Below are 27,906 nucleotides of genomic sequence, written 5' to 3'. Positions count from 1 at the left end.
AGGGTTTTGCCATGTCGGCCAGGCTGGTCTAGAACTCCTGGCCTCATGTAATCCACCCACCTCAGCCTCCGAAGGTGCTGGAATTATAGGTGTGAGCTACTATGCCCAGCCTGTTTTGTTATTTTTAATGGTTGCTCTAGGGTTTACAATATAAATCTTTAACTTATCATAGTCTACTTTCAAACAATATTATTTCATGTGTAAGAACCTTACAACAGTATACATCTATTTCTTCATTCCTGGCCTTTATTCTACTGTTGTCATACATTTTGCCTCTATGTAACTTATAAATCCCCTAATACAGTTGACCCTCTGTATCTGTGGGTTCAAACAACCACAGATCAAAAATATCTGGAGAAAAAAATGGATTGTGTCTGTACTGAACACAAACAGACTTTTTTTCTTTTTATTCCCTAAACAATATAACAACTATTTAGATAGCATTTATATATTAGGCATTATAAGTAATCTAGAGATAATTTAATATATACAGGAGGATGTGCATGGGTGATATGCAAACTATGTGCCATTTTATATAAGGATGCGAACATCCACAGATTTTGGTGCCTGTGAGGAGTCCTGGAGCCAATACCCTATGGATAGCAATGGACAGCTGTACATTGTTATTACTTTTCCCATAAAGGGAAAAGAATAATCTATTTACCCCCACACTTATCATTCCCAGTGCTCCTTACTCTTTTGTGCAGATCCAAATGTATTTTGGGTATCATTTTCCTTCTGTCTGAAGGATTCCTTTAGCATTTCTCACAGTGCTTATCTGCTGGTGATGAATCCTCTCAGCTTTGGCGTCTGAAAAGGTTTATTCAGCTTTCAGTTTTGAAAGATGTTTTTGCCGGATGCAGAATTCTAGGTGGGCAGTTTTTTCTTCTGGTATTTTACAGATGTGAACACAAACTCTTCCCAGGGATATGTGAGCTCTGAGGACGGTTTTGCCTGGTGTTGCCCAGTGATTCTTCCCCCAGCCTTGGTGGTTTCCTCCCAGGCCTGCACAGACACTGAACGGGACACCTCGGCAGAGCTTTGGAGATTCCTTGTCATGTGGCTTCCTCCTCTCTGGTACTCTGCTTTTCAAATTCTAGTCTCCTTGGCTTCCCTGATCCTGGAACGCTGTGTCCTCATCTCAGCAAGGCTGTTGGCCTCTGTTTGGTTTCCTGCCCTGTGCTGGGGCCTGGACATTGTCTCATTTGTTTCATTCCTTTTGGGGATGATTGACCTGCACTGCCTGTTGTCTGAATGGATAAACATCATTTCTTCATCTATTCTCTTTGGCCTACTAATTGTTTACGGAATGGTAAACTAGTCCTTCTTATTCCATTATCACTAGCTTATGTCTTAAAAAACATTCCTGGCCAGGCACAGTGGCTCCCACCTGTAATCCCAACACTTTGGGAGGCCAAGGTGGCAGATCACGAGGTCAAGAGATAGAGACCATCCTGACCAACATGGAGAAACCCCATCTCTACTAAAAATACAAAAAATTAGCTGGGCGTGTTGGCGCATGCCTGCAGTCCCAGCTACTTGGGAGGCTAAGGCAGTAGAATCACTTGAACCCGGGAGAAGGCATCAACAGTGAGCCAAGATGGCACCACGGCACTCCTGTCTGTCGACAGAGTGAGACTCTGTCTCAAAAAAAATTTTTTTTTAAATTCTATATTAAGATCCATTTTAAATGTTAAAAGTTCCAAGAATTCCTATATACTAGTAGTTTTACTTTTTATTTATTCAGTGTACAATTTTGAGTATGTGCTTACATTCTTGGGCTCTTGGCAAAAAATCCATTGCCCCTCAGGGGACCATGCCCTGTGGGTTAGGAACCATTGGTTTAGGCCAAAGGAATGAGAAGGTCTCACTCACTCTCTTAATCTCTATACTTAGGAGCCTATCCTCATATTTTCCATGTGCTTGCTAAGACCTCACGTTTTCCCCCTGAAAACTAATAGTAAGAGAAACCTTACTCTTTAACACCTCCACTCCACTTTACCTTGGCAGAATTCAGTAAAGTAATGATCCAAAATGTATAGACCTGGTTTTAACATTGATACATCAGGTACAACCCAAATAAATCCCAAGATGTTATGTGATCTGGTTTTGCCATTGTATCCCATTCAGAGATATAATACTCACTCACCACCAAAAATAATAAAAAAGTAACCCCAATTTTTAATTGGGTCACTTATAATCACTAAAGTGTGTCCAACTTATAATTCACAATAATGAGATTTTCTTTTTTCTCTCCTCTCCCATTCTCTCATATCCAGAAAACCTCTTTAAACTCCAAAACACTGTCTCTGACACCCAAAATTCCTTTTCTTTGTCTAGATAAATTATTACTAATCTATGAGCCATAGACTACTGAGGGATAATGGATCCATGTGTATACCAATAATTGTCTATATGCTACATTACCAAAAAAAAGAAAAACTTACATTCATATTAGAATCCTTAAAACTTCCGACATTTAAGATGAATGCAAAATAGTATAGAATTAAAAAAAAAAAAAGGCCAAAGAGATAATAGCTGAAACCTGGGAATAATGGAATAAAAGACTCCTATATTCTTCTGTTTTAACTCTTTATTATAGATATATAGATATAAGTATAAATATAGATTTAACGTCTGTCTTCATTTAATTTTTTTTCACTGCTGTTTTGCCTGTTTCCAGATTATCTACAACAGACAAAAAACAGGAACTAGATCAGCAAATTAGAATTCACACCCTTTGGTACTATTAATTTTGTCCCCATATACAAGAATGAGTTTATATCCACATCCATCTTTCACATGGCAGGAACAACTCTCTGCACCACCAATGAGTATGAGGCCTTTCCCTGCCAGACTCCTTCATTCGCAACACTACCTTTGGGATGAGCAGCCCTCAGTTCTAGACCTGAGGGAGGCTCAGGCTGCAAAAAAGCAGCAAATGCTGACGTGGTCCCTTGGGGGACAGCCGGCAGCTTGGAGAGATTGGAGGATCCCACAGTTGTGAGTCAGAGCCTGCTGGGACCAGCCCTAGGGATGGGTCAGGAGGTACTGCCACCCCCAAGTCCTGAGTGGCAGTGGCCTGAGTCTAGGGGAGGCAGCATGCTGAGGCATTCGGTGTGAGAGCTGACATCAGACAGCTGGAAGAGCCTTGGCCATAGAGGTTTCATATCACCTTATACCAGTCTGGATAATCTGGAGGTGTCTTGACTTGCTAAGTTTGTTCTCGGGTTGAGAATGAAAGGGACTACATGAAAATTCTCAGCGGCTGTGAAGATTCCCCCAGCTCCTTGCCCAGTGCCAGGGATAGGGCTAGATGAAAAGATACCCAGTGCAGTCCAGGCACAACTTGGCACCCTGCCATGAACCCTGCCTACAGCTGCTCTGGAGTTCCACTGCTCTGGTTTCTTTTCATTTTCTTCCTTGCTGTTTTGCCCATTCTCCAGCTTCCTCACAACAAAGGAGAAAACAGCAACTAACCCAGCAAAAAAGAATTCAAGAAGTTTCCAGCAAAGGTCTGATACCCTGTGGTTCCAGGGTTTCTAATTGAAGGGATTCCCTAGGCCTTACCCTCTCCACTCAGCCCTGAGTCCAGCAGGGGCACCAATAGACAGGCAAAGCCTCCTTCCAACCTACAGAGGAGATAACTTTCTGTTTCCCTGATGCCTCTCTGCTGGTTCCTCTAGCTCCAGCTGGAGTGGAACATTCACCTGAACATCCCTGAGGCAACCTCGCCAAAGCCGAAGAAATGCAAGTTGCCTGCAGCCTCACCCCGGCACATCTGCCCCAGCGGCCCCACCTACAAGCAGCCCTTTCAGTCCAAGCACTGGGAATGTGTGCCCCTTCAGATGGCCCGGTAGGTGCTGGGAAGCTGAGGGGGCAGGAGCTGTACGAAGAGGCAGGGAGCAGGGGTGACCAGCCTGGTAAGGCAGGCAGTGAAGTGAGGGCACCAACAGGCCAAGATCACCCTATGAGTTGCAAAGTGCCTGTCTTCTCAGCTGCCCTCCCCAGTGCTGGCCACTGACCCAGAGGTGGGGTGTGTGTCACAGTGTGTGGGCTTCAGGTGCTAGTCTGACCTAGTGTGTTTCAAACTATGCAACGGAAAGCCTCTGGGGACCCACAGCTGAAAACTTACAACCTTTCCACCCTGCGCATCGATTTGGCATCTGCCATTTGTCTGTCCTATAAACAAGCCTGATCCTCTCACCATGTGACCTCCAAGCTCTGGAGACAGTGAACCTCTGGGTAGCTAAAAAGACCCTGGTCCACACCCACCTTTGCATGCTAGATGAGGGCTTCTATCCCAGGGCTTGTTCCTTGAAGGACAGGGGCCACCCTGGGAGCCTCTTCCAGCAGCTCCTCAGCCAGAGAAGCCCCAGGGAAGTGAGAATCAGACTCAGTATTGGAGGGGAGACAAGGAGGGCAGTGACACACTCCATTTGAGAAAGGAAGGAGATGAGGCCCAGAGTCTTGGGCCTGGTGGCTCTGGAGAGCCTCTTGCGTCTCAGTCTCTAACTCTGCTGCTTTACACGTTCTCCAAATGCCCCACTCTCAGCCAACAGGGGAAGCAGATGGAGGCCGTCTGGAAGACCGAGGTGGCCTCCTCCAGTCACCCAATAGAAAAAAAGACCCCTGCCAGTCTTCCCTGGGACCAGCTGTGGGGACACCCAGATATTCCCCGACTGTTGGCACTGGATGTGTAGTCCGCCTACCACAAAAGCCTGAACTTCCTGAAGGCCCAGTAAGGTGCGAGACTGAGGGTCAATGTGGATTCTAGGAGGCTTCCCAGCAAGGGCAGGGGCTGATGGGCACACGGCCCTGTCCAGCTCCACAGGAAATCTCTCTCCAGGCATTAACAATGCCCTCATTTACTGTTCCACACCAGGCAGAGAAAGGCTAACCTGGCTCCTCTGTTCAGCGGCTGCCAGCAGGGTCTCCATGCCAATACCACTTCAGTTCTGGTGAAGGGTTTCCTTAGTGTCTCAGAGGCCACCAGAGGGGCTTTTCCTGCACACTGGCTGTCTGGGCTGCACATGAATTCTGAAGAGGCCCATCTCACCCTAGCCCTGGGGGTGGTTCTCAGGGGAGCCAGGTGTAGGGATGGAGAGATGAAGGAGCCCCTGGAATGCATAAGAAACCTGACCCTCGGGCCTGGGCCTGTCACTTTCCTTTCCTTAGTGCCTTCAAGAACGATCCCTGGAAAGAACAGCTGAGGGGACAGAGGTGGGACTCTGGGGGCCAACAAGAGGCGTTTCTGGTTAAAGGCTTAGCTCTCCTTTGCCTCTCTAGGCTTGAAGATGTCATTCCTGAAGGCTCCAGGCTCTTTTAAGGACCCTCTCTACAAGACCAATCCCATCTGCCTCCTGTGGCCCTGCCCCTGCCCCAGTTATACATCCCCAATAGGGAGAGGGTCCTGATACCACCAGTCTAGCCCTAACCAGAGCCGAGAGCCGGAAGATGCTGGTGCTGCCCCCATCCTCCAACTGGAGACTTCGCTGAGACAGGGAGGCACAGAAGCATCAAAGCATCAAAAATCTCTAACTCGGCGCCTCTTCTCTGTTAGAGATTTTTATCCCTGGCTGTGCCTGCGGTCTGAAATGGGCCTGAGAGTACCAGCATTCCAGCCCACCCAGTGCAGAAACCTGGTTTCCAATTCCTGGAGGGTTTCCAAGGGGGATGTGCATGTGTGTTGTTGTTGATGTAGATACAGCAAACAGAATGGAGAAGAACCAAAACCATGCTGTGGGAGAACACAGTTACCCAGAAGTCAGCTGGGCCTGGTCCCATGGAGATTCAGTTAAACTTGCCCTAGGGCCTCCCCATCGTGGGGTCTCTCCTCTCCGAGCGCTTCTGTGCCTCTTCTCCGCATCCCTGCCCTGCCTGGGCTCTGCCCAGCTTCTAAGTCTCAGGCCAGCCCCTTTGTTTCCCACACATGGAGATATGTGCACATAAATATCAGGGGTGCGCACCCCACTTGAGCCCACGTACTCATGACATCAGTAACTTTCTGAAAATATAGAGGGACAGTGGGGAATGGGATTCACGTTACCCATGCACTCATGACATCAGTAACTTTCTGAAAACATAGAGGAACAGTGGGGAATGGGATTCACGTTCAACAGCAGCCTCCTTTCTTCCCTCCCTCCTCGCCTCTCTCTGGTGCAACATGAACAATTCTGAAATTCCTTGATGTCTCAAGCAGAGCTGTTGCACCCCCATACCCAGGCCTCCAGCTTCAGGCTTAAGCACTTATCAAAATATTGTTCCTGGCAAAGACAGCTTCCCCTTTCTAAGGAAACTTAAGGTGAAAACAATTTCCTGCCCGCTTTCAACTCCATACCTGTTTACTGCATTGATCTCACTACCAGGTGCACAGGCAGAGCCTGCGGTATCTTCTTTACCCACATCCCAGGCTGCCCTCACCTCCCTGCGTGTCGGGCTGCTCCTGATGTCTCAGTGTGGGGGCTCCCTGCATTGTCTGGGGGTCTGTTATTGTGGCATGAGGATCTGCTGGTCTCTAAGAAAAGTTCCGTGTCCCTGCTCGGGCTGCTGCTGCCTTGGGGTGGTGGCTGTGCTGCCTCCTTTGGGAGTGCCCTCCTGGACACTCTCCACTCCCTAAAGTGCACCTTCTCTTGGGCCACCTGGTCCTGGCCCACCATGAGTCCTCATGCCCACCTGCTGCATGGTGCTGGGTTACTCGCCTCTTTGAGGTCCTGCCACCCTTGCCAGCTTCCCTGGTCATGCTGTCTGGCGCACAGCACCATCTGGGTTCACGACTAGGTCCAACCTCATGCCCCGTTCTCCTGGTCTGCCTGGCACTGGCAGCCTGTTCATCTCCGGGCCTACTGGGGTGTCTTCTTAGCACATGGGGGAGGGATGCTTATCTTCCCTCCATGGTGTGAGATGCTAGGAAGACTGCGTCTCTCAAAACCCAGCAGCCCCCCATTCTCTGAGATCGATTTCAGCTTTGTCTTATAAGCATGTCCCCTGGGCTCTGTCTGACAGGTGGGAGAGCTGTGTGTCTGCAGACACCAAACGTTTTCTGAAGCTGGAGGAGAATCTTGGCCTCGACTCTGAGCGCCCTGCCCTCCCCTTGCTCAGGGTCTGTTCCTGACAGCTAAAAATGCATTGGTACACACGTGTGCACCAAGATGCACATGAACACAGACTCACACAGGCGTCTGTCATGCTGGAGACAGACAAGGGGACTTACAACGCGGCCTCTGGGAAAGAGACTAGACGGAGCTGGGGCCAAGGAAACACGAATGGGTGGGAAGGAGCAAAGAAGAATGAGGGGAGGGAAGAGGAAGTCTTCTGTGAGGTCAGACAAAAGGCAGATTTACCGCAAGAGAAGCAGAGCCCCAGGGACTTGGCAGAACATTGCATTGAGTGGTTCCGTGTCCAGGTTGAGTCTGGGCCCAGCTCTGGACTTGACTCTGGGAAATGCTCAGGTGCTGAACCTGGACCCTGGACAGGCACTTGCCTGCCCTGGGCCGTGTCTCAGTTGCTCCCTGACCTGTAACCGTATTAACTCTTTCAGTGCCTCAGCTAACCAAAGGAAGGAATGCCAGGGACCTACAGATGAATCTGCTGAACTCATTTAAAAAAAGTCAAGCGACTCACTCCCTGGAACCCAAATAAGCCAGAAGGATCAAGATAGCCCCAGTCTCCACTCCATCCCTTAGCCAGTGATTCTCAATCTTTAGAGGGACTGAAACTCACAGAGAACTTGGTTGAAATGCAAGTTCCCAGCTGGTGCTTTTAAAGAAACCCTCTGGGTGTTGCTGAGTATTTCTAGAACTTTGAGAAACACTGCTTTCCTCCTACAGTCCCCAAACTATGTTTTTAACAAAATAGAGGTTGTTTTATCTTAAAATTCTGTCTCATTGCTGAAACATACACCTGCTCCACTCAATTTTAGGAACCTCTGAGTGTTGTCTGTGTCCTTTGGGAGCAAACATGCCGAGATGGCTGTGATTGGTACCTGGAACTTAGTAGGTGTAACTCCATTTAATCAAAATAGGGACAGATATGTCACTGACATGCCAGTGATTTGCATGAAAGCTCAAAAGGTGAGAACAAAAGGAGATACCAAATATAGACCAGAGCCAGGTGTTACAAGGTGGGAGGCAAAGATGAGTGTGTCTCTGAGTGAGGACAAAGGTGGAAGAAATGGAGACATGAGGTTCAAATGTAGATGATATGGACTAAGGAGGCTGTCTCTGGCAGGTGTCTGTCAGTTCAGTTAAGACACTAATTCGCTTAGTTCGATCAGCTCATAAGCACCTGCACACCCTCCTCTTGGCACACAGCTACCCTGCCTGGTCCCTCCCCATCCTTCTCCACTCACCAGCACCCCTGGCCTAGGGACCAGGCTTAACAAATAGGAAATGACCCTGTCCTCAGAGAACTCATGCCCGACCATTCTCTCCTCAGGAATGGCTCTCATCCTTGCTTCCAGCCTAAGGCTGAGATTCCAGAAAGCTGAGGAGGATGTGGGATGTGAACAGCCAGTTCTGTGGATGATGCCAGGAGGAGGATTTGTTTTCTGAGCCGTAGCTTAAGCTATCGCAAGGATGCCTGGTGTGGGAGGAAGGGGAACAGTAACCTGATGCAGGTCACACACACAGCACAGCTGTGCCAGCCCCGGGCTGTTTCCAGCCTCTCAGGTCCCAGGCTCTTTCTTTTCTGGAGGCCTTACCCCAGTGATACTTAACATCTTAAAATGCCCTCACACTAAATGCATCACGCTAAATAATTGGAAAGCATTTTTATAATGCTTTAGAAATGAACTATAAGGAAGTTATTTAATGTATACTTGGCTGTGAGTGACATCTCTGCCATGGGCATGCACAGAGAAGAAATTGAACAAGTTTTATAAATGTAATGAGACTATTTTGAGTATTAAATTTGACAGTGAATGAAACTGACAATATTATGTTTTATAAAGATTTCATACATATTCATACGTTCTTGGTTTTTACATTTTGGCACCAATAATATTTTCAAAGGTCTCATGTTTTCACAGGCTCTTAGCACTGTGCTTAAGAGGGCTGGTGGCTGAAATTGTTCTGGTGATGGAGGACTTTGACCTTCTGCATGTCCTCTAGCAAACTCTCTGGCAAGCACACAGAGTGTCTGACATTCTTCTCCTGCTTTGTTAACAATTTCATCTTCTTAAAGGCAAAGAAAGCCTGCACAGGCCAAGCTGTGAAGCCAAGAGGGTTGGAAGACAAATATATATGTGGGGGTGCCTTTGTGTATGTGTGTATCTATATGTATGTGTCCATATGTGTGTGTGTATGTATGGGTATGTATGTATGTATGTATGCATGCATTTAAGTGTGTGTATGTATGTATAAATATGTATATATGTAAATGCATAAATGTGTATGTATATACATGTATATATGTGCATATGTGTATATGTGTAAATGTGTATATGTGTATGTGTGTATGTCTGGTGTTTTTCTGGTAACGAGGCTCACTGATACTATACAGGAGCCTCGTTTTTTTTTCAGAGCAAAGTTGACATTTCTGATCAATCTATTTCATCTCTACCTCCCAAAAATTCAGGGAAGGCAAGGCATGGGAAGGAGTATTTATTTGAGCACTGCTTCAGACCATATTCAGGGACTGACCATAGCTCTGCTTGGATGGCACACAGCCTCAGATGAGGAACCAAAACAAATATAGAAGGCGACATGGGAGAGGGTCTACTCCAGCCCTGACTAACTGCAAAGAGGTGTACAGTGGAAGGGAGAAAAGCCCTTCAGAAATAACCTAGCTATACAGCCAGGGAGGGGAAAGCCATGCAGGCCATGACTTTTCATGGCCTGAAAAGTCAGAAAACAGATGAGCATGACTCTATGATTAGAGGAGTCATCTTCTCAAGAACAGAAGATATGCATGGCTGGATGCTGTAACTATCAAGTGAGGACTTTGAAGGTAGCTACATCTAACGTATTACAGGATCTGCCTCTAACAGGTGAGCAACATGCAGGAACAGATGGGTAATTTGAGTAGAGAGTAGGAAATTGTACAAAAGAAATGGAAACTTGGAGATGCCAGAAATGAAACTCTTAACATCAGAGATATAGAAATCCTTTGGCGGGTTTATCGCCCAACTAGACAAAAGCAAGGCAAAAAAATTTTGCAAATTTGAGGCAAGATCAATAGAAATTAGCCAACTATAACAAAGAGAGAGTAAAAACAAAGAAACAAACCAGCAACTCCCAAAACACCCAAGATGTGTGGGACAGTACCAATGGTTTCACACACATGTGATCGAAGTCTCAGAAGGAGAAAGGAGAAGAAATATTTGAAGAGCTATTTGAAGAGATCATTACTGAGAATTTCCCAAATTGAAGACAAGAAGCCACAGATCCAAGGAGCTCAGAAAACTGAAAAAGGATAAATACAAAGAAAAACATACCTCACCATATCATAGTCAAACCTGAAAGCTAAGATAAGAGAACAATTTGAAAGCTGCCAGAAAGAAAAAGTTACCAAGTAGAGTAAGAAATAAAGCAGTCTTCTCAGGCAGTCTTGTGTCTTATGGGTACACAAGATAACCCAGGAATCTTCTAGAATATTTCTCCCATTTGGAGGCAATTAGCTTAGGCAGGTATCTATTACCTGCAAAAGCAATTGGCTGAGATATTACATCCCACCCAATTAGCCAATTAGTTAGGAGGCCAAGCAGAGTGGCCTCCCATCTCCAGTTCTCCATACCCCTGCCCTGGCTCTTCTGTCACACCCTGCCCCTCCTCTCTGCACACCCTGGGAGGCCCTGTGCTGGCTGGTGGCTTCACCACCCTTCAAACACTATTTATTGCCTCTAAGCTGGGAGGAACCTGAGCAGGTGGAGGATGGATAAACTAGTTGCCAACCTCAGTGACCCTTAAGGCAGGCCCTGGGGTCTCATTACTACCCTACATTCTTTCCCAGGAGCTGAGCAGCCTGGAACGACCAAAGCCTGAGTCCAGCTGGTGCACCAGTCAGGGCGCTGCCACAGGATGCTCATTGCCACTGGCAGCAGCACTGTGAGCAGGCAGCTGCCACTGATTCAGGCCACCACTGGTCAAGAAGATTTGAGTTTCCTCTCCCATCACCGCCAAGCTGTCAGGTGCCACATTTCCTCACTTTCTGGAAGAGGAGGAGCCTTTCCTGCAGAAGCCACAAGGAGGCAGCAAAGTGCTTGTCTAAGAGCCTCAGCTGGCCTGGAGAGGGGCCAGGAATTAGAAGGGAGGGGACTGTGGGAAGAGAGACACAAAGGAAGCTAGGCTGCTGTGGGTTCCTGAGAAGGTGCAGGTCCAGCATGGACAGCAAATGCAGCAGAGGGAGGAGAAGACTCGAGGCATTCCAGATCCAGGCTATGGACACCAGGATCCTGAAGATGACTCATGGCGGTGGAGTCTGCTCTCCCTCAGCCTGGGCCCCCTTCCTCCTTGCTTGACTGCCCGCCCCCAGCAGGTCCTCTGCTCTGTATTGGCAGAGATCTATCCCTGCAGATGACCCTTTAAGCAGCTGTTTTTAGGAGCTCTGCCAGGAGGCCCTTCCCATGGACTTCCTCAAGCATACAGCATGGCCCGATTAATTAATTTACTCATTCATCCATTCAACAAGTACCTATTGGGCACCTAACTCATTATGAGGCAATGTTCTAGGTGTTAGGGATACTGTGGTGAGTAAAACAGATTTTTAAAAGGTGTTTTCACAAAGCTTACATTCTACGGGGGGGAAAGACAAGAAACAAAAATAAATTAGTAAAATATACAGTTATGTCAGCAGGTCAAAGGTGCCAGGAAGAAACACAAATTTCAAGAGGAATAAGGCAGCAGAATGCAGGGGAGTGGGTGTTACCATTTGAAGTAGAGAGGGCATGGCAGGATATTTCAGTGAAGGCTTGAAGCAGGTGAGGAGGTAACCCAGGGGAAGGGTGTGCCAGGCAGGGAGAGCATGCTGAGGTGGGAGCCTGCCTGGCACACTCAGGGGGGCAGCAAGGTGCCTGGGGTAGCTGGTGTGGGTGAGTGGGAGGGTGGGGGGGAGACATACTGCAGAGGCAACTGGGAGGCAGATCACACAAGGCCTTGTGGGCCACTGTAAGGACCACTGTTCACCTGGAATGCAATGGGACCCACTGCAGAATTCTGAGCAGAGAAGTGACATCATCTGCTCTTCAATTCAAGAGCATCATTTGGCTACACAGTGAGCACAGACTGGGAGCAGGGAGACCAGCTGGAAGCTGTTTCAATTTCCACCCCATTCAGAAAGCCTAGTCAATGAAGGCCAGAAGTGGTGGCTCACACAAACAATCCCAGCACTTTGGGAGGCCAAGGCGGGTGGATCACCTGAGGTTAAGACTTCAAGACCAGCCTGGCCAACTTGGTCTCCATGAAAAAATACAAAAATTAGCCAGGCGTGGTGGCAGGCATCTGTAATCCCAGCTCCTCAGGAAGCTGAGGCAGGAGAATCACTTGAACTCAGGAGGTGGAGGTTCAAGTGAGCCAAGATTACATCATTGCAGTCCAGCCTAGGTGACGAGTGAGATTCCATTTCATTCCTAGGTGACTAAGAGAGAAAGCTTAGTCAATGAGCTCAGATGCCCCCTCCACCACGAAGCCTCCCCTAATCCTCCCTAAGCCTCCCCTTCTCCTGTGGGCTCTCTTGCCTACGTGTGTGGATCTCTTCCCGGATTGGTCCATCTTGCCTTTGTTCTGGGATTATTGGTGAGTCTGCCCTCAACCCCACTAGACTTGAAACTTTTTTTTTTTTTTTTTTTTTTTTTTTTGTCTCTGTCCCAGGCTGGAGTGCAGTGGCACGATCTCGGCTCACTGCAACCTTCACCTCCCGGGTTCAAGTGATTCTCCTGCCTCAGCCTCCGGAGTAGATGGGACTATAGGTGCCCGTCAGTGCGCCCAGCTAGTTTTTGTTTGTTTGTTTGTTTTTAAAGACAGGGTTTCACCATGTTGATCAGGCTGGTCTTGAACTCCCAACCTCAGGTGATCCACCTGCCTTGGCCTCCAAAGTGCTTGGATTACAGGCATGAGCTACCGCGCCTGGCCTACTTTTTGTATTTTTAGTAGAGATGGAGTTTCACCATGTTGGCCAGGATGGTCTCGAACTGCTGACCTCATGATCCACCCACCTTGGCCTCCCAAAGTGCTGGGGTTACAGGCATGAGCCACTGCGCCCAGACTAGACTTGAAACTCTTTAAGACGGATGCCCAGTTGCTGTCACAGCTTACCTTCCCCTCTTCCCGGCCCCTCAAAGGGCCATGCACACAGTAGAAACCAAGTCAAGCTTTCCCTAAGGAGTAAGTGCTCCCACCCCTCCTTTGCTACCTCTGAGGCTTCTTCTAGGCTGTTTCTGCCTAGAGCACCATAATCATTGTATTAAATGCTTGGCCACCATGAAAGCCCAAGTGCCTTCTGTGAGCCACACGTTACTGTCCCTCAGCACAGCCAGGTTTACAGGACACAGCTTGTCACTGGCCCATAAGGCAGCCTGTCAGCGCTGGCAGGAGCACACACAAACCAGAGTTTGCATAGCCAGTGGCCCTCTCTGGGGGCTCCTGAGAGCAATTAAATTTATTTTTCATTTATTGATTCTTTAAACATTTATTAAGCACCTATGGTGGTGCCATGCTCTGTACTTGGCAGCAGAGGCATGGAAGTGAGGAAAACTCATTTTCCAGGAGCCTATTGCAAACACAGGGTGCTGACTGGTTACAAAGCACTGGCGCAGCTACAGAAATAAATCCAAGTAGGGTCCTGAACTCCCAGGGACTCACAATCCACCTGCCTGCCACTCCTTCAGCAACTGTACCGTGCTAAGTGCAGGAGTTGGCTCTGAAACAGAGGGGTCATGGCAAGCCTCATGGGGAGACACTTGAGACTTGAAAAGCTGGGGAAGTGAGCCATGGGGAAATGGTGACATTGGGAGGGTCTCACCTCACACTCCAGTGTGGAGAAAGAGTAGTAACTGGTAGGGAGTCAGTGTGGGAACACAAGACAAAGTGCAATGGAGAATGGGGAAGATGTTCAAGGAAATGAAGGTCTGGGGAGGCCTTTGGGGCTAAGTTGGATCTCCAGGAAATGTGGAAGGATGGGTGGAACTATTGCAGAGGGTGGGGGTGGGCAAATCTGGGAAATCCAAGGGAAAAGGACACTGTAAGCACAGAGCACGTTCATGCAGCAGCAAGTGGCTGGCAGGGCTGTAGTTCCACACCACGTGTTGTAGGAGATAAGCCAAGCTGGGACTGGATCTGGATGGGCTTGCAGGCCAACCAGAGGATGCTCCTCTGTAGGCAGTGGAGAGCCACTGATGGCAGCGTGGAGAGTTTAGAGAATGGAGACAGAGACAGCAAGGAGAGGAGCAGTCATGGAGGTGTGCACAACAGTGGTGTAAAGAACCAGTTACAACTGGAGCCACTCACTCATGAGTTGCTTATCCACAGACATAGTTATTATGCACAAAACCTTGTGCCAATTGAAGGTAGGATAAGACAGATGGGCAGAAAACAAAGAAAAATAAAACCTAGTTTATGTGGAGGATTTTAAATCAAGGGAGAGACAGACACCAGTAAAACTCAAGCACCCTCTTCCTTAAGGTCCACGATGTGATGCTCTTCTTGGTCTCCCACTCACATTTCCCACACTCCTCCAGCTCCTGAAGATTTTCATTCTCTTCTGCCTGTGTTCCCTAAGGGTTGCTCCAGCACCTGGACTCTCCTGTTATGCCAGCACAGGACATTCCAAGATGACTTCAGATTTTCCTATGGCCTCAAACATCAGCTATACGATGATGATTCCCGAATCCATTCCCAATTCCAATATCTCCTCTGAGTCACAGAGCTGTATATGCAAACGCTCAACTGCACATCCCAACTCATTGCCAACTGGCACCTCCAACTCAATCTATTCAAATGAAATTCATAACCGTTTCTTCTCACCCCCAACCCTGCAGCTGCACTTGTGCCTCTGGTCTCAATGCATATCCACCAGGCTTATCCTGCCAAGCCTGAACTGGGCATCATTGGTGCCTGAGCTCCTGTACCGGTTTATGCAATCTCTCACCAAGCCCTGTCATCATCTACATCTTAAGTGTCTTCCCCTCAGTAACTACCCTAAATTGGGCCACCAACTGATCTCCCTGGCTTCTGTTTTACTCTTTCAATCTATGCTTCATACTAAGCCAGAGACATCTAAAATGCAGGTTTAATTCCACACTCTGGTTTCAAAATTCATTAATGGGTCTTCATTTTTCTTAGGATAAAGTTCAGTGACGGCTTATAAAGACTTTTGTGACAGCTCTACAGCCTGGATTGTATGCACGTGCAATGATTTAATTAGTCCTCTAGTGAGAGATGTTTGAGTTGGTTTTTGCTAAACTTTTGCAGTATAAACATTGCTCCAGTTGATAACTCTTCTCTTTTTAAGAGATGAAGTCTCACTTTGTCCCATGCTGGAGTGCAGTGGGGTGATCATAGCTCACCGCTGCCTTGAACTCCTGGGCTCAAGAGATCGTCCCACCTCAACCTCCTAAGTGGCTGGGACTACTGCACCTAGCTAATATTTTTATTTTCATTTTTTTGTAGAGACGAGGTCTGGCCACTTTGCCCGGGCTGGTCTTGAACTCCTGGTCTTAAGCAATCTTACCACCTAAGTGCCAGGATTACAGAGGTGACCACCACACCTGGCTAATTTTATATAAAATTTATTTTGTATATGTGCAAGTACATTGGATCAGAAATTCTATGCATTTGTAAATTCTGACAAGTCTTAATGAATTATAGTTCTAACAGTAACATGAGAGGGCTTATTGTCCTATAACCATGCCAAAGCTAAGTGTCCAACATCTAGATTTTTTGGTCAATCTGTGGGTGAAAAATTATATCTAAATGTAGTTTCTTTTTTTTTTTTTCTTTTAAAAAAATAGAGATGGGGTTTCACCATGTTGCCCAGGCTGGTCTCGAACTCCTGAGCTCAATCTGCCCGCCTCAGCCTCCCAAAGTGCTGGGATTACAGGCGTGAGCCACTGCGCCTGGCCCTAAATGTAGTTTCAATTGTCCTGTGAGGTTCAGTATTTTTTCATGTTTAAGAGACATTTATTTTTCCATTAACCATTCCATTTTCTTACTGAATTTTTGTTATTTTCCATATTGATTTGTAGAGATTTTGTACATAATAAGCAAATTAGCCCCTCTGACTATGATATGAGTTGCAAATATTTTCCCTACTTTGCCATTTGTCTTTATGGTTGTTTTTTTTTTTTTTTTTTTTTTTGCTCTGTAGAATTATAGATTTTTATGTTGACAGAATTTGTCTTTTTTTTTTTTTTTTTTTTTTGAGACGGAGTTTCGCTCTTGTTACCCAGGCTGGAGTGCAATGGCGTGATCTCGGCTCACCGCAACCTCTGTCTCCTGGGCTCAGGCAATTCTCCTGCCTCAGCCTCCTAAGTAGCTGGGATTACAGGCACGCGCCACCACGCCCAGCCAGTTTTTTGTATTTTTAGTAGAGACGGGGTTTCACCATGTTGACCAGGATGGTCTCGATCTCTCGACCTCGTGATCCACCTGCCTCGGCCTCCCAAAGTGCTGGGATTACAGGCTTGAGCCACCGCGCCCGGCGAATTTGTCTTTTTTTAAAGCTATGAGAAAATGCGTGCCATTCTGGAAAACACTCTCTCCACTGTGACATTATACATTTAATCTGTGGTTTTACTCTTTTACATTTATTTATTTATTTAGAAATGGAGTCTCACTCTGTCACCCAGGCTGGAGTGCAGTTGCACAATCTCAGCTCACTGCAACCTCTGTCTCCCAGGTTCAAGCAATTCTTCTCCCTCAGCCTCCCGAGTAGCTGGGATTACAGGTGCCTGCCAACATGCCTGGCTAATTTTTTGTATTTTCAGTAGAGACAGGGTTTCATCATGTTGGCCAGGCTGGTCTGGAACTCCTGACCTTGAGTGATCCACCTGCCTTGGCCTCCCAAAGTGTTGGGGTTACAGGCATAAGCCACCATGCCCGGCCTATTATGTTGTCTTGATCAAAAAGCTTATGTGTGTGCTAGTGTCCTCTGGATTTTACTGTTTTAACTATTGTATTAATATGTGGTACAGTGATTCTCCTCTCATTAACCTTACTTTTCAAAATGTTCTCACGGCTATTCTGTTTGTTGTGTTTTGCTTGTTTTTCATCCTGACGATGCTACTGAAGCAACATGGTTATCCCTGATGCAAAAATTTTAATATGAATTTATATTCAGGTTGTGTAATCTGTCGGTATTTTTATTAGATTTGTGTTAAATTTATGGATTAATTTATGGAGAGCTGACATCTTTCTAACAGTGAGTCTTTCTACCCAAAAATAGAATATGCCTTCCCATTTATTCAAATTTCCTTTGGTGGCATTTTAGTTTTGGGCATTGATATGGTTTGGCTCTATGTCCCCACCCAAATCTCATCTTGAATGGTAATCCTCATAATCCCCACATCTCCAGCAAGGGACCTGGTGGGAGGTGATTGGATCATGGGGGCAGTTTCCCCATGCTGTTCTTGTAACAGTGACTTCTGTGCCATCTGATGGTTATATAAGTGTTCCTCCCTCACACTTATTCTCTCTCATCATCTTGTGAAGAAGATGCCTGCTCCCCCTTCCACTTCTGCCATGATTGTAAGTTTCCTGAGGCCTCCCCAGCCATGCAGAACCATGAGTCAATTAAACGTCTTTTCTTTATAAATTACCCAGTCTCTGGTATTATCTTTTTTTTTTTTTTTATTTGAGACCGAGTCTTGCTCTGTCACCCAAGCTGGAGCACAGTGGTACAATCTTGGCTTACTACAGCTTCTGCCTCCTGGGTTCAAACGATTCTCCTGCCTCAGCCTCCCAAGTAGCTGGGATTACAGCTGCCTGCCACCATATCTGGCTAATTTTTTGTATTTTTAGTAGAGACAGGGTTTCACTATGTTAGCCAGGATGGTCTCGAACTCCTGACCTAATGATCCACCTCCCGAAGTGCTGAGATTACAGGTGTGAGCCACCATGCCTGGCCCTGGTATTATCTTTATAGCAGTATGAGAACAGACTAATGCTGGTACCTAGATCTAGCACATTTATTGTGCTTGGTTTACTGTGTTGTTGCTGTTGTAAACAATACAATTTATTCTTTCATATTCTCAGATAGGCGGTTTTAAAAAATGTACTCATTTGTACCAATTTTCCTAAAGTATCTTATTTGTATTAGTATTTCAGTTGATATCCTTGGATTTTTCAGGTAGGCTCATTCATAAATATTTTAACTTTTCTAGTTTTTATATCTCATTTTCTTTCTCTTCTTTAATTACGTAGGCCAGTACTTCCAAAGGAAAATTAAATAAAGAGAGTCACAGGAGCCATCCTTGTTACACATATAATTAATGAGAATAATCCAGATTTCTTCAGTAAGCACGATTCTTGCCTTTGGAGTAAAATGTGTTGATTTTATCATGTTACAGAAGCTGGATGTTTCATTCAGTTTTGTCTGTGATTCTCTAACCTGGGGGTTGATATCTCAGAGGGTTTCAATATGTGTGTGAGACTCTTCCTTTGCAAATGGCTTCTCTTCCCTCACAGAAACAAAACAAAACAAAACAAAACAGTATACAGATCTCAAGTAGAGTGTATGCCGACTTAAATTGCATTGCAAATCCCCAGGTAACTTAGTAATGGTCAATAGCTTTATTCGATTTGACTCCCTAGGAAGATAAAATACTTGAGCCAACAACAGCAAGATCCTGTGTCCTCTGGATCCCAGGAGGTAACAGCCCTAGCTAAGACAGCAACTAGTCTTGCTCTAGTGGACAAGAGTGGGGAGGAGCTGTGCTATCAAAGTCTGGGTCCTAGAGACAGACCACCTGGCACGAGGCAATCAGACTCAAGCCCTAAGAGCAGTAACAACAGCTAACATTTTTTGAACACTTGCTATGTACTACCTGCTTGTTTCAGTAGTAAGTGATTTACTCCTTGCAACCATCCTATGAAAAGTGGAGACTATAATTTCCCCACAGATGATGAAACTGAGGCACAGTAACGTAACTTGCTTAAGGTCATAAACTGCTAGGTGATAGAGGCAATTTCAAACCAGTTTGACTCTAGAGTCTATGTTCTTTTCAATTGTTTAGTTCTACGTACTCACAGAGCTTATGTTTTTGGAGGTTTCTTTTTCTTTCTTTCTTTTTTTTTTTTTTTTTTGAGATGGAGTCTCACTCTGTCGCCCAGGCTGGAGTGCAGTGGCACGATCTTGGCTCACTGCAACCTCCACCTCCCGGTTTCAAGCAATTCTCTGCCTCAGCCTCCCGAGTATTACAGGCACTCGCCATGATGCCTACTTTTTCTATTTTTAATAGAGATGGGGTTTCACTATCTTGGCCAGGCTGGTCTTGAACTCCTGACCTTGTGAACCACCCACGTTGGCTTCCCAAAGTGCTGGGATTACAGGCATGAGCCACCGCGGCTGGCCTTTTTTTTTTTTGAGACAGGGTCTCACTCTGTCACCCAGGCTGCAGTGCAGTGGTACGACCATGACTCACTGCAGCCTTGACCTCCCTGGGCTAAAGCAGTCCTCCTACCTCAGCCTCCTGAATAGCTGGAACCACAGGTGCCCACCACCACGCCCAGCTAATTTTTGTATTTTTAGCAGACACGGGGTTTCACTACGTTGCTCAGGCTGGTCTCGAACTCCTAAACTCAAGTGATCTGCCCGTCTTGGCCTCCCAAAGGGCTGGGATTACAGGCATGAGCTTCCAGGCCTGGTCAGAGCCTATGTTCTTAACCACTGTGTTCTAATTTCCTAGAAGACAGAGCCTGGGGCCCTGAGGAAAGATCCAGGAGGAACCATGAACGTGGCCTCCACTGTAAGCAACATCTACTCCAGGGAAAGAGTGACTGACTGTGAAAGACTACTCTAGAGCAGGCGTCCCCAACCTGTACTGGTCCATGGCCTGTTAGGAACTGGGCCGCATAGCAAGAAATGGCAGCAGGCAAGTGACCATTACCACCTGAGCTCTGCCTCCTGTCAGATCAGTGATGGCATTAATGAGAATCTACTGTAAAATGCATGTGCAAGGAATCTAGGCTGCATGCTCCTTATGAGGATGTAATGCCTGATGATCTGAGGTGAAACAGTTTCATCCTGAAACCATGTCCCTGAACCCCCCATCTGTGGAAAAAATTATCTTCCACAAAACCAGTCCCTGTTTCCAAAATGCTTGCGGACCACTGTTCTAGAGCCAGGAAGAGTTAACTGGAAGCTGGATGATGGGTGCCATTACTAGCTTTTCTTTTTATCCACATTCTTCTTTTGGTTTATTTGCTGGCCCCTCTTCCTCTGCCTTGCCCTAAATGTTGGCATGCCCCATGCAATGGTCTTGAGCCCTCCTTGTTCTCTTATCTACACTCTCTCTGTAAGCATCCACATCCAGATCTTCCTGATGATAACTCCCCAGTGAATATTTACAGTCCAGGCCTCTTCCCTGACCCAACTAATGTGCCCACTCTCCATAGCACCACCGAGATGCCTTACAGGCACCTCAAACTTAACATGTCTAAAACAGAACTTTTTGTTTCAGCCCCTTTACAAACCTGCTCCTCACACAGACTTCTCCTCTGCAGTCAATTTACGCAAGACACTTATACAATAAATCTTTATTAAGCACCTGCTATGGTAGTGAACAAAACAGACAAAAACCCTGCCTTCCTAAAGCTTACATTCTACTGCTGGAAAACCTATAACAAAAAATAACTAAATTACATCATACATTAGAAGATAATAAGGGCTCAGCCGGGCGCGGTGGCTCAAGCCTGTAATCCCAGCACTTTGGGAGGCCGAGGCGGGTGGATCACAAGGTCGAGAGATCGAGACCATCCTGGTCAACATGGTGAAACCCCGTCTCTACTAAAAATACAAAAAATTAGCTGGGCATGGTGGCACGTGCCTGTAATCCCAGCTACTCAGGAGGCTGAGGCAGGAGAATTGCCTGAACCCAGGAGGCGGAGGTTGCAGTGAGCCGAGATCGTGCCATTGCACTCCAGCCTGGGTAACAAGAGTGAAACTCCGTCTCAAAAAAAAAAAAAAAAAGAAGATAATAAGGGCTAAGGAGAAACCCAGGAAGAGGTACAGTGTGCAAGGGATGAGGACTGTAATTTTTAAAAGAGCACAGACAGGCAATAGGGGCTGGGCTGTGAGCTTTTATCTTGAGGAAGATGGGGGACTTGAACAGAACCAGGATGTGAGTAGATTGCCAATCTAATAGGAATACCCCAGCTGCTGTGAATAAACTAAAGAGGGGCAGTAAGAATGAAAGCAGGGAGACCCGTTAGGGAACTCTTGTTATAGTCCAGGTAATAGATGATGGATAATGGGGAGTTGGACTAGGAGACTGTGGAAAATTGATAAGATAGGGTCAGATTCTGGATATATTCTGAAGGGGTTGTGTTTCTACCATCCACCCAGGTTCTTAGGCCAAAAATCTCAGTCTCATCCTTGATCCTTCTCTTTCCTTCATATCCCATATCTAATCCATCAGCAAGTCCTTGTGGTTCTATTTCCAAAATGTGCCAAAGTCACAGTTCCTGTCCATCTTTACCACCCCCACATGTCAGCTAAACCACCCGGGTTTATGTCTCACCTGGATCACTGCAATACCCTCTTACCTGATCTCACTCTCACCTGGATCACTGCAATACCCTCTAACCTGATATCACTGCTTCCTTTTTCGCCCCCTGGAATCTACTCTTCACAAGCAGCCAGATGGATCATTTTTAAGCTTAAATAATATTATAGGATGCCCCTGCTTGTGATCCTTTAAGAGCTTTGCAATGAAATAAGAATACAGGCCAAAATCCATACTGAGAACTACACAGCCTGGCACAGGCTGCCCTCTGATGACTTCTCTGTTCTCAACTCTTTCCCTCTTTATCATGATCACCCTGCTCCAGCCACACAACGCTCCTTCTTGTTGCTCAAACACCAAACTCCTTCTTGCTTTGGAGCCAGAGCTTTCCCCTCTGATGGGGTCAGTGTACCCCAGCTTGTTGCATGACTAGCAGCCTATCAACCATCAGATATCAGCTCAATCATCACCTCTTCATAGAAGACCATCCTGAGAACTTTCATCTAGTGCAGATAGTATACTATATATACTAACTATACTAGTACATTCCACCATACTGTGTAAACAGAAAGCTCACGATCTTGAGCAGGAAGCTGTCCTTTAGAAATCCCTGTATCCATACTACAAGGATGTCCAGGTCTCTTTATCCAATAGTAGGGAGGACTGAGGACCAGAGGGGAAGTTTGAGTCTCCAGACACCAAACAGGAGATGATGGTGACCACCACCTTTCCCTTATGACGTCTTGTGGGAGGGAATTACCTCAGGCAGCTGGGACCCAAGAGTTTTCCTTTCTCCTCTCTCACTCAAGAAGTTATGGCTCAGTGCAGTGGCTCACACCTGTAATCCAGCACTTCGGTAGGCCGAGGCGGTGGATCATTTGAGGCCAGGAGTTCAAGACAAGCCTGGCCAACATGGTGAAACCCTATCTCTACTAAAAATACAAAAATTAGCCGGGTGTGATGGCAGGCACCTTTAATCCCAGCTACTTGTGAGGCTGAGACAGGAGAATCACTTGAATCCAGGAGGTGGAGCTTACAGAGAGCAAGATTGTGCCACTGTACTCCAGCCTGGGTGACAGAGCGAGACTCTGCCTCAAAATCAATCATGCTCTCTTCCCGCCGCCCAAGATGCCGAAAGGAAAGAAGGCCAAGGGAAAGAAGGTGGCTCCGGCCCCTGCTGTCGTGAAGCAAGAGGCCAATAAAGTGGTGAATCCCGTTTGAGAAAAGGCCTAAGAATTTTGGCATTGGACAGGACATCCAGCCCAAAAGAGACCTTACCCACTTTGTGAAATGGCCCCACTATATCAGGTTGCAGCAACAGAGAGCCATCCTCTATAAAGTACCTCCTGTGATTAACCGGTTCACCCAGGCCCTGGACCACTAAATAGCTACTCAACTGCTTAAGCTGGCCCACAAGTACAGACCAGAGACAAAGCAAGAGCAGAAGCAAAGGCTGCTGACCTGGGCCGCGAAGAAAGCTGCTGGCAAAGGGGACGTCCCCACTAAGAGACCACCTGTCCTTCAAGCAGGAGTTAACACCGTCCACCTTAGTGTAGAACAAGAAAGTTCAGCTGGTGGTGACGCATACGACGTAAATCCCATTGAGCTGGTTGTCTTCTTGCCTGCCCTGTGCAAAATGGGAGTCCCTTACTGCATTATCAAGGGGAAGGCAAGACTGGGACGTCTAGTCCACAGGAAGACCTGCACCACTGTTGCCTTGACACAGGTTAACTCAGAAGACAAAGGTACTTTGGCTAAGCTGGTGGAAGCTATCAGGACCAATTACGACAGATACTAAAAGATCCACCATTAATGGGGTGGCTATGTTCTGGGTCCCAAGTCTGTGGCTTGCATCGCCAAGCTTGAAAAGGCAAAGGCTAAAGAACTTGCCACTAAAACTGGGTTAAGTGTACACTGTTCGAGTTTTCTGTACATAAAAACAATTAAAGTAATACAAAAAAAATCAATCAATAAAAAGAAGTTGTGTAGCACCTTTTCTTTTTTTTCCCCTCATTGTAAAATATGGCTGGGCATGGTGGCTCACTCCTGTAATCCCAGCACTTTGGGAGGCTGAGGTGGGTGGATCATTTGAGGTCAGGAGTTTGCAACCAGCCTGGCCAACACAGTGAAACCCCGTCTCTACTAAAAACACTTAGCCAAGCATGGTGGTGCACGCCTGCAATTCTAGCTTTGTGCGAGGTTTAGGCAGGAGAATCGCTTGAACTCAGGAGGTGTAGGTTGCAGTGAGCCGACATCACACCACTGCACTCCAGCCTCAGTGAGAGAGGAAGGCCCTGTCTCAAAAAAAAAAAGGGCTCACGCCTGTAATCCCAGCACTTTGGGAGGCCAAGGTGGGTGGATCACAAGGTCAGGAGTTCGAGGCCAGCCTGCCCAAATGGTAAAATCTCATCTTTACTAAAATTACAAAAATAAGCTGGGCACAGTGACGTGTGCCTGTAATCCCAGCTACTCAGGAAGCTGAGTCAGAAGACCTGGGAGGCGGAGGTTGCAGTGAGCGGAGATCACGCCACTGCACTGTAGCCTGGACGACAGCGACTCTGTCTCAAAAAAAAAAAAAAAAAAAGTGCCATACATAGAAAAATTGGAAAATAGAGAAAAAACTACTACCCCAACCACTTGGGCATAAAATATGTTAACATTCTGGTGCATTTCCTTCAACTGTCTTTTCTTCTCTATGTTTTTAATAGTTATGAATTAATACATATTCAATACTAATAACAATATTAATGTTCTATGTAATCACTTTTTATGCAAATTATTTCATTGGTTTTCTGATATTTTCACAAGTTTACATAATATATTTAATCAAGTGCCTGTTAAAAAATAAAACTCACAATCTTTCATGCGAGTTAAAATAAGTACGTACTCATTAAGCAAGTCCACAGATCAGTAAATGAGGTGGGCACTCTTGAAGCAGAGGGCTATCGTATACCGTCAGGGCCAGAAGGGCCAGTCTCTCATTTGACACTTGAATTCCCTGGCAATGTCCATGTGATGTGTGCTTGACACCTCTGCTGGACAGCTTGGGAACTGAATCATATTCTGAGCTGAAGTGTGTTTCTCTATAGCTGCTACACTTTAGTGCCTCATAAAGGAAGCATAAAACAAACAGAATTCCTCTTTTAGAGAACAGTCCTAGTCTTCCGGGGCATCTCTCACAGCCCGAAATTCCCAATTTTTCCGACAGGCCCGTTCTCCCATCCCAAGATTCCTTCCAAGGCACTCTCCTCTGAAGGTGCTTCCACCGGTTTTCTCTCTTACCTTCTGGCGACCACAAGTGGCCCCAGCAGTCCCGGTGGGGTCGAGCTGACGGGACCAAGTGGACACCGCTCCTTTTCGCAGGGTCTATTCCTTTTTAGCAAAGCGGCCCACGATCCTCCATCCGCTCCTCAGAGAGCCTCCCTGCCCTTTCTGTCCACCACATCTCCCTGGCTACACTACCTCCCCGTCCAGTGCCTAACAGGTGGGCCTGACAGAATAGATTCTTAAAAGGCGCTGGAAGGGTCAAACAATGCATAATTCGTGCTGTGCAACCCTCAGACTCCCATCCCTGGTGGGAATTCGGAAGTCGAAATCCAGTCCGCGGTCTCACCCTCCCGGCGTTGCTTCAATTAGCCCCGCTCAGTCTCAACCTAAGTCTCGCCTTTCCCCTTTCTCGCCACCCCTTCGATCCGGGTTACCTCTCCGGTGCCTATATTCCTTAACGTTTCCTTATATGCTGTCCCAACTAGGAAAATCTTTACTTTCCGGTATTAGTGAAATATTTACACTTTCGGGATTACGGCCACGCCCCCTTCACGCACGTTGCCAAGACGAACCGGAAGAAATTGCCCGCCCCTGGTTCGTAACCCGGAAGTAGACGTACCTCACGGAAGCCGGCTTTGGCCCTGCGGCTGCTACCGTCGCCGCGGAGAAATTGTTGGAGCTGGCAGTCTAGGAATGGTGAGACCTCGCGGTTCGCCTCTGAGGGTTCTTAGAGGAGTTGGGGGTGAAATGGAGTTTTCCAGAGTGCCGCCGGGGACGACACCCCCAGGTTTGGGGCCCCGCCCCAGTGGCGCCCCGAAAAGCTGCGCATGCGTGGGCCGGACAGGGTTAGAATCTGGCTCGAGGTGTTACGCATGCGCAAAGGCAAGGAGCGTGTGGGGTGAGAATGGGCTTGCGAGTTGACCCCCACCTCCCCAGCCACGAGCCTGTGGGTGTCAAACCAAGGCTATTTGGTGCTCTGCTTTGAGTTGCAGAGGTGACTTCATCATGCTCCTACCTCGAGTTCTTGAGACAGACATAGACTGATCCCCCACCTTGGGTGTGCATTCAGGGGAGAACAAGGGGCGGAGGGCCAGGGAAGGAAGGGGGCACAGACCCTACCTCAGTTTGCCGGCAAGCTCGGGCCCCTTCGCCTTCTCCTCAGATATCAAGATTCCCAGCCTTAGCCTATGGAGCGGAGAGCGACAGGCTCACCTGGGGAGCCTGTTAGCGCAGGCCTAGAACATTACGCTAAGAGCCATCCTGGTCAGAAGGAGCCGGAACCCACGAGAGGAGCGCCCCGAGAAAATCCAATACCTGGATTCTCCAGGGGTTGTGGAGGCATAGGGTAGTTGATAATCACGCAGTTCCCAGACAGGAGTTTTTGGTTTCCACGAGATGGTATCTCATGGAAATACCACGAACTAAATCTTCAGTGAAAACCGCAAGTAAAAAATCAACAACAACAACAACAACAAAACCAACAAGATGGAGTTGGATTTTCGGCTCCCTTTCCTTTTCCCTGCTTTGGCCTGGGTGGGGAAGGCTGGTGCTGCTGAGCTGAGTGGGCAGCTGAAGTAAAGAAAGAGTGGGCTAAAGAATCCCTTGTCTCTTACTAGGTTATAGTCAAGGCCCTTAACCTAGGAGATACCAGTAGAATTAGAGGGTCTGTGAACCCCCTAAAATAGTGTGTGTTTGCACACTTTTCTGGAGTCCATAGCTTTTATCATACTCTGAAAGGTGCCAGTGACCTTCACAAGAGTGATGTATATAAGGCTAATATTGGCAGAGGAGGGCTTTATGCCTCTTTCCTCTCCTTGTGTCTTGGCTTATGGGACCCTGAGGGACCTCAGCCAGTATAAGGAAGTGAGGCTGGCCAGTTGGAAATCTGAGCCTCAGGGAGCCTCATTTCTCCTTTGCAGAATCTCCTCTCAGCCTTTAAGCTCACCTGGTCAGAATTCTTGGATGAACCTGTGGGACCCTTCCTCCTAGCCCCGTGGTTTGGAACCAGTGGCTTTGGGACTGTAAGAGGATGGACAAAGGTAGTATGAGGCTGGGACAGCTCCCCAAATGCCCGGGTGCCAAGCATCTGCTGATTCCACCCTGTGCCTGGCATGTGTGTCTTTCGGTCCTGGCTAGGCCTTGCCACCTCCCCCTGGGCCAGCACTACCCATGTACCTGTCGGCAGAGCCACAATTGACTGACTTGCTGTTGAGCTGCTGCTCTTTGGCATGGCTGCATTTTGATGGCAGAGGGAGCAGTTATGCCCAGAGCCCAGTGTGTCGGCATCACCAGTCTGACCTGAGCACCATGTGCTGCACGACATGACACGTGGCACCGGGGGAACTGCCCAGCGTGGAAGGTCTGGGCCAGGTCTGAGCCCAGATGGGATCTGGATGGCCAAGGAACTCTACCTTGAAACCTCAAATGTCAAAGAGGCAGGGGAGGGACCAAGAGGGCTGGCAGGGGAAGGGGGCTGGGAGGGGTCCCATCTGCAGAGGCTCTAGGCTCTTGAGAGGCCCGAATCCACCATTTCTCTCTTTCCAGATTCTCAGGGACTGCTAGATTCATCCCTGATGGCATCAGGCACTGCCAGCCGCTCAGAGGATGAGGAGTCACTGGCAGGGCAGAAGCGAGCCTCCTCCCAGGCCTTGGGCACCATCCCTAAACGGAGAAGCTCCTCCAGGTAGTAAGGGTTTGAAGGGCCAGGAACTGGGAAAGGATAGAAGGTCTGTGGCGTTAAGTGCCACATGCCTCCACCTCTGTTGGGAATGGCCGCCTGAGCCCCTCAGGGACCTCAGTATTGGCAGAGCCTTGTGCTTTTCCTGTCCCTGCTAAATCTTTCTGGGGCAGGGGAGGCAGATCTTAGGTCTCTGACATGAAGTCTTTGTGGTGTGATCCCGTCATCTCAGAGGGCTGGAGTGTAGCAGTTCTGTGGCCACTGAGCCAGGCTGTGGTGTAAAGTGAAAGCAGGCTGGAGCAGTTAG

The 27,906-nt window shown here is 47.4% G+C and overlaps 2 protein-coding genes and 1 long non-coding RNA gene across 5 annotated transcripts in view; 2 read left to right on the top strand and 1 right to left on the bottom strand.

Annotated features, from left to right (window-relative positions):
• The window catches only part of FAM186B (family with sequence similarity 186 member B), a 21,924-nt gene extending 17,221 nt beyond the window's left edge, over window positions 1-4,703 (top strand). The window contains exons 6-7 of the mRNA XM_003939141.4: window positions 3,687-3,856; window positions 4,556-4,703. Of these exons, the coding sequence (XP_003939190.1) occupies window positions 3,687-3,856; window positions 4,556-4,703 (318 nt within the window). The remainder of the gene's footprint in view (window positions 1-3,686; window positions 3,857-4,555) is intronic.
• On the bottom strand, window positions 182-25,532 carry LOC141585112 (uncharacterized). The gene is made up of 2 exons (XR_012518431.1): window positions 24,938-25,532; window positions 182-2,688 (listed from the first exon to the last, which is right to left on the bottom strand). It is a non-coding gene; the product is annotated as an uncharacterized LOC141585112 (long non-coding RNA).
• The window catches only part of MCRS1 (microspherule protein 1), a 9,351-nt gene continuing 6,975 nt past the window's right edge, over window positions 25,531-27,906 (top strand). Inside the window, exons 1-4 of one of the 3 annotated variants that reach the window (XM_003939136.4) lie at window positions 25,531-25,618; window positions 26,842-26,961; window positions 27,059-27,292; window positions 27,467-27,605. In XM_003939136.4, the coding sequence (XP_003939185.1) occupies window positions 27,244-27,292; window positions 27,467-27,605 (188 nt within the window). In that variant the 5' untranslated portion in view covers window positions 25,531-25,618; window positions 26,842-26,961; window positions 27,059-27,243. The remainder of the gene's footprint in view (window positions 25,619-26,841; window positions 26,962-27,058; window positions 27,293-27,466; window positions 27,606-27,906) is intronic. The other 2 variants (XM_010349777.3, XM_074402615.1) reach the window with 2 other exon arrangements.

Source organism: Saimiri boliviensis, chromosome 7, assembly GCF_048565385.1.
Source record: "Saimiri boliviensis isolate mSaiBol1 chromosome 7, mSaiBol1.pri, whole genome shotgun sequence".
NCBI lineage: Eukaryota > Metazoa > Chordata > Mammalia > Primates > Cebidae > Saimiri > Saimiri boliviensis.
This window is presented reverse-complemented; position numbering and strand designations above follow the sequence as displayed.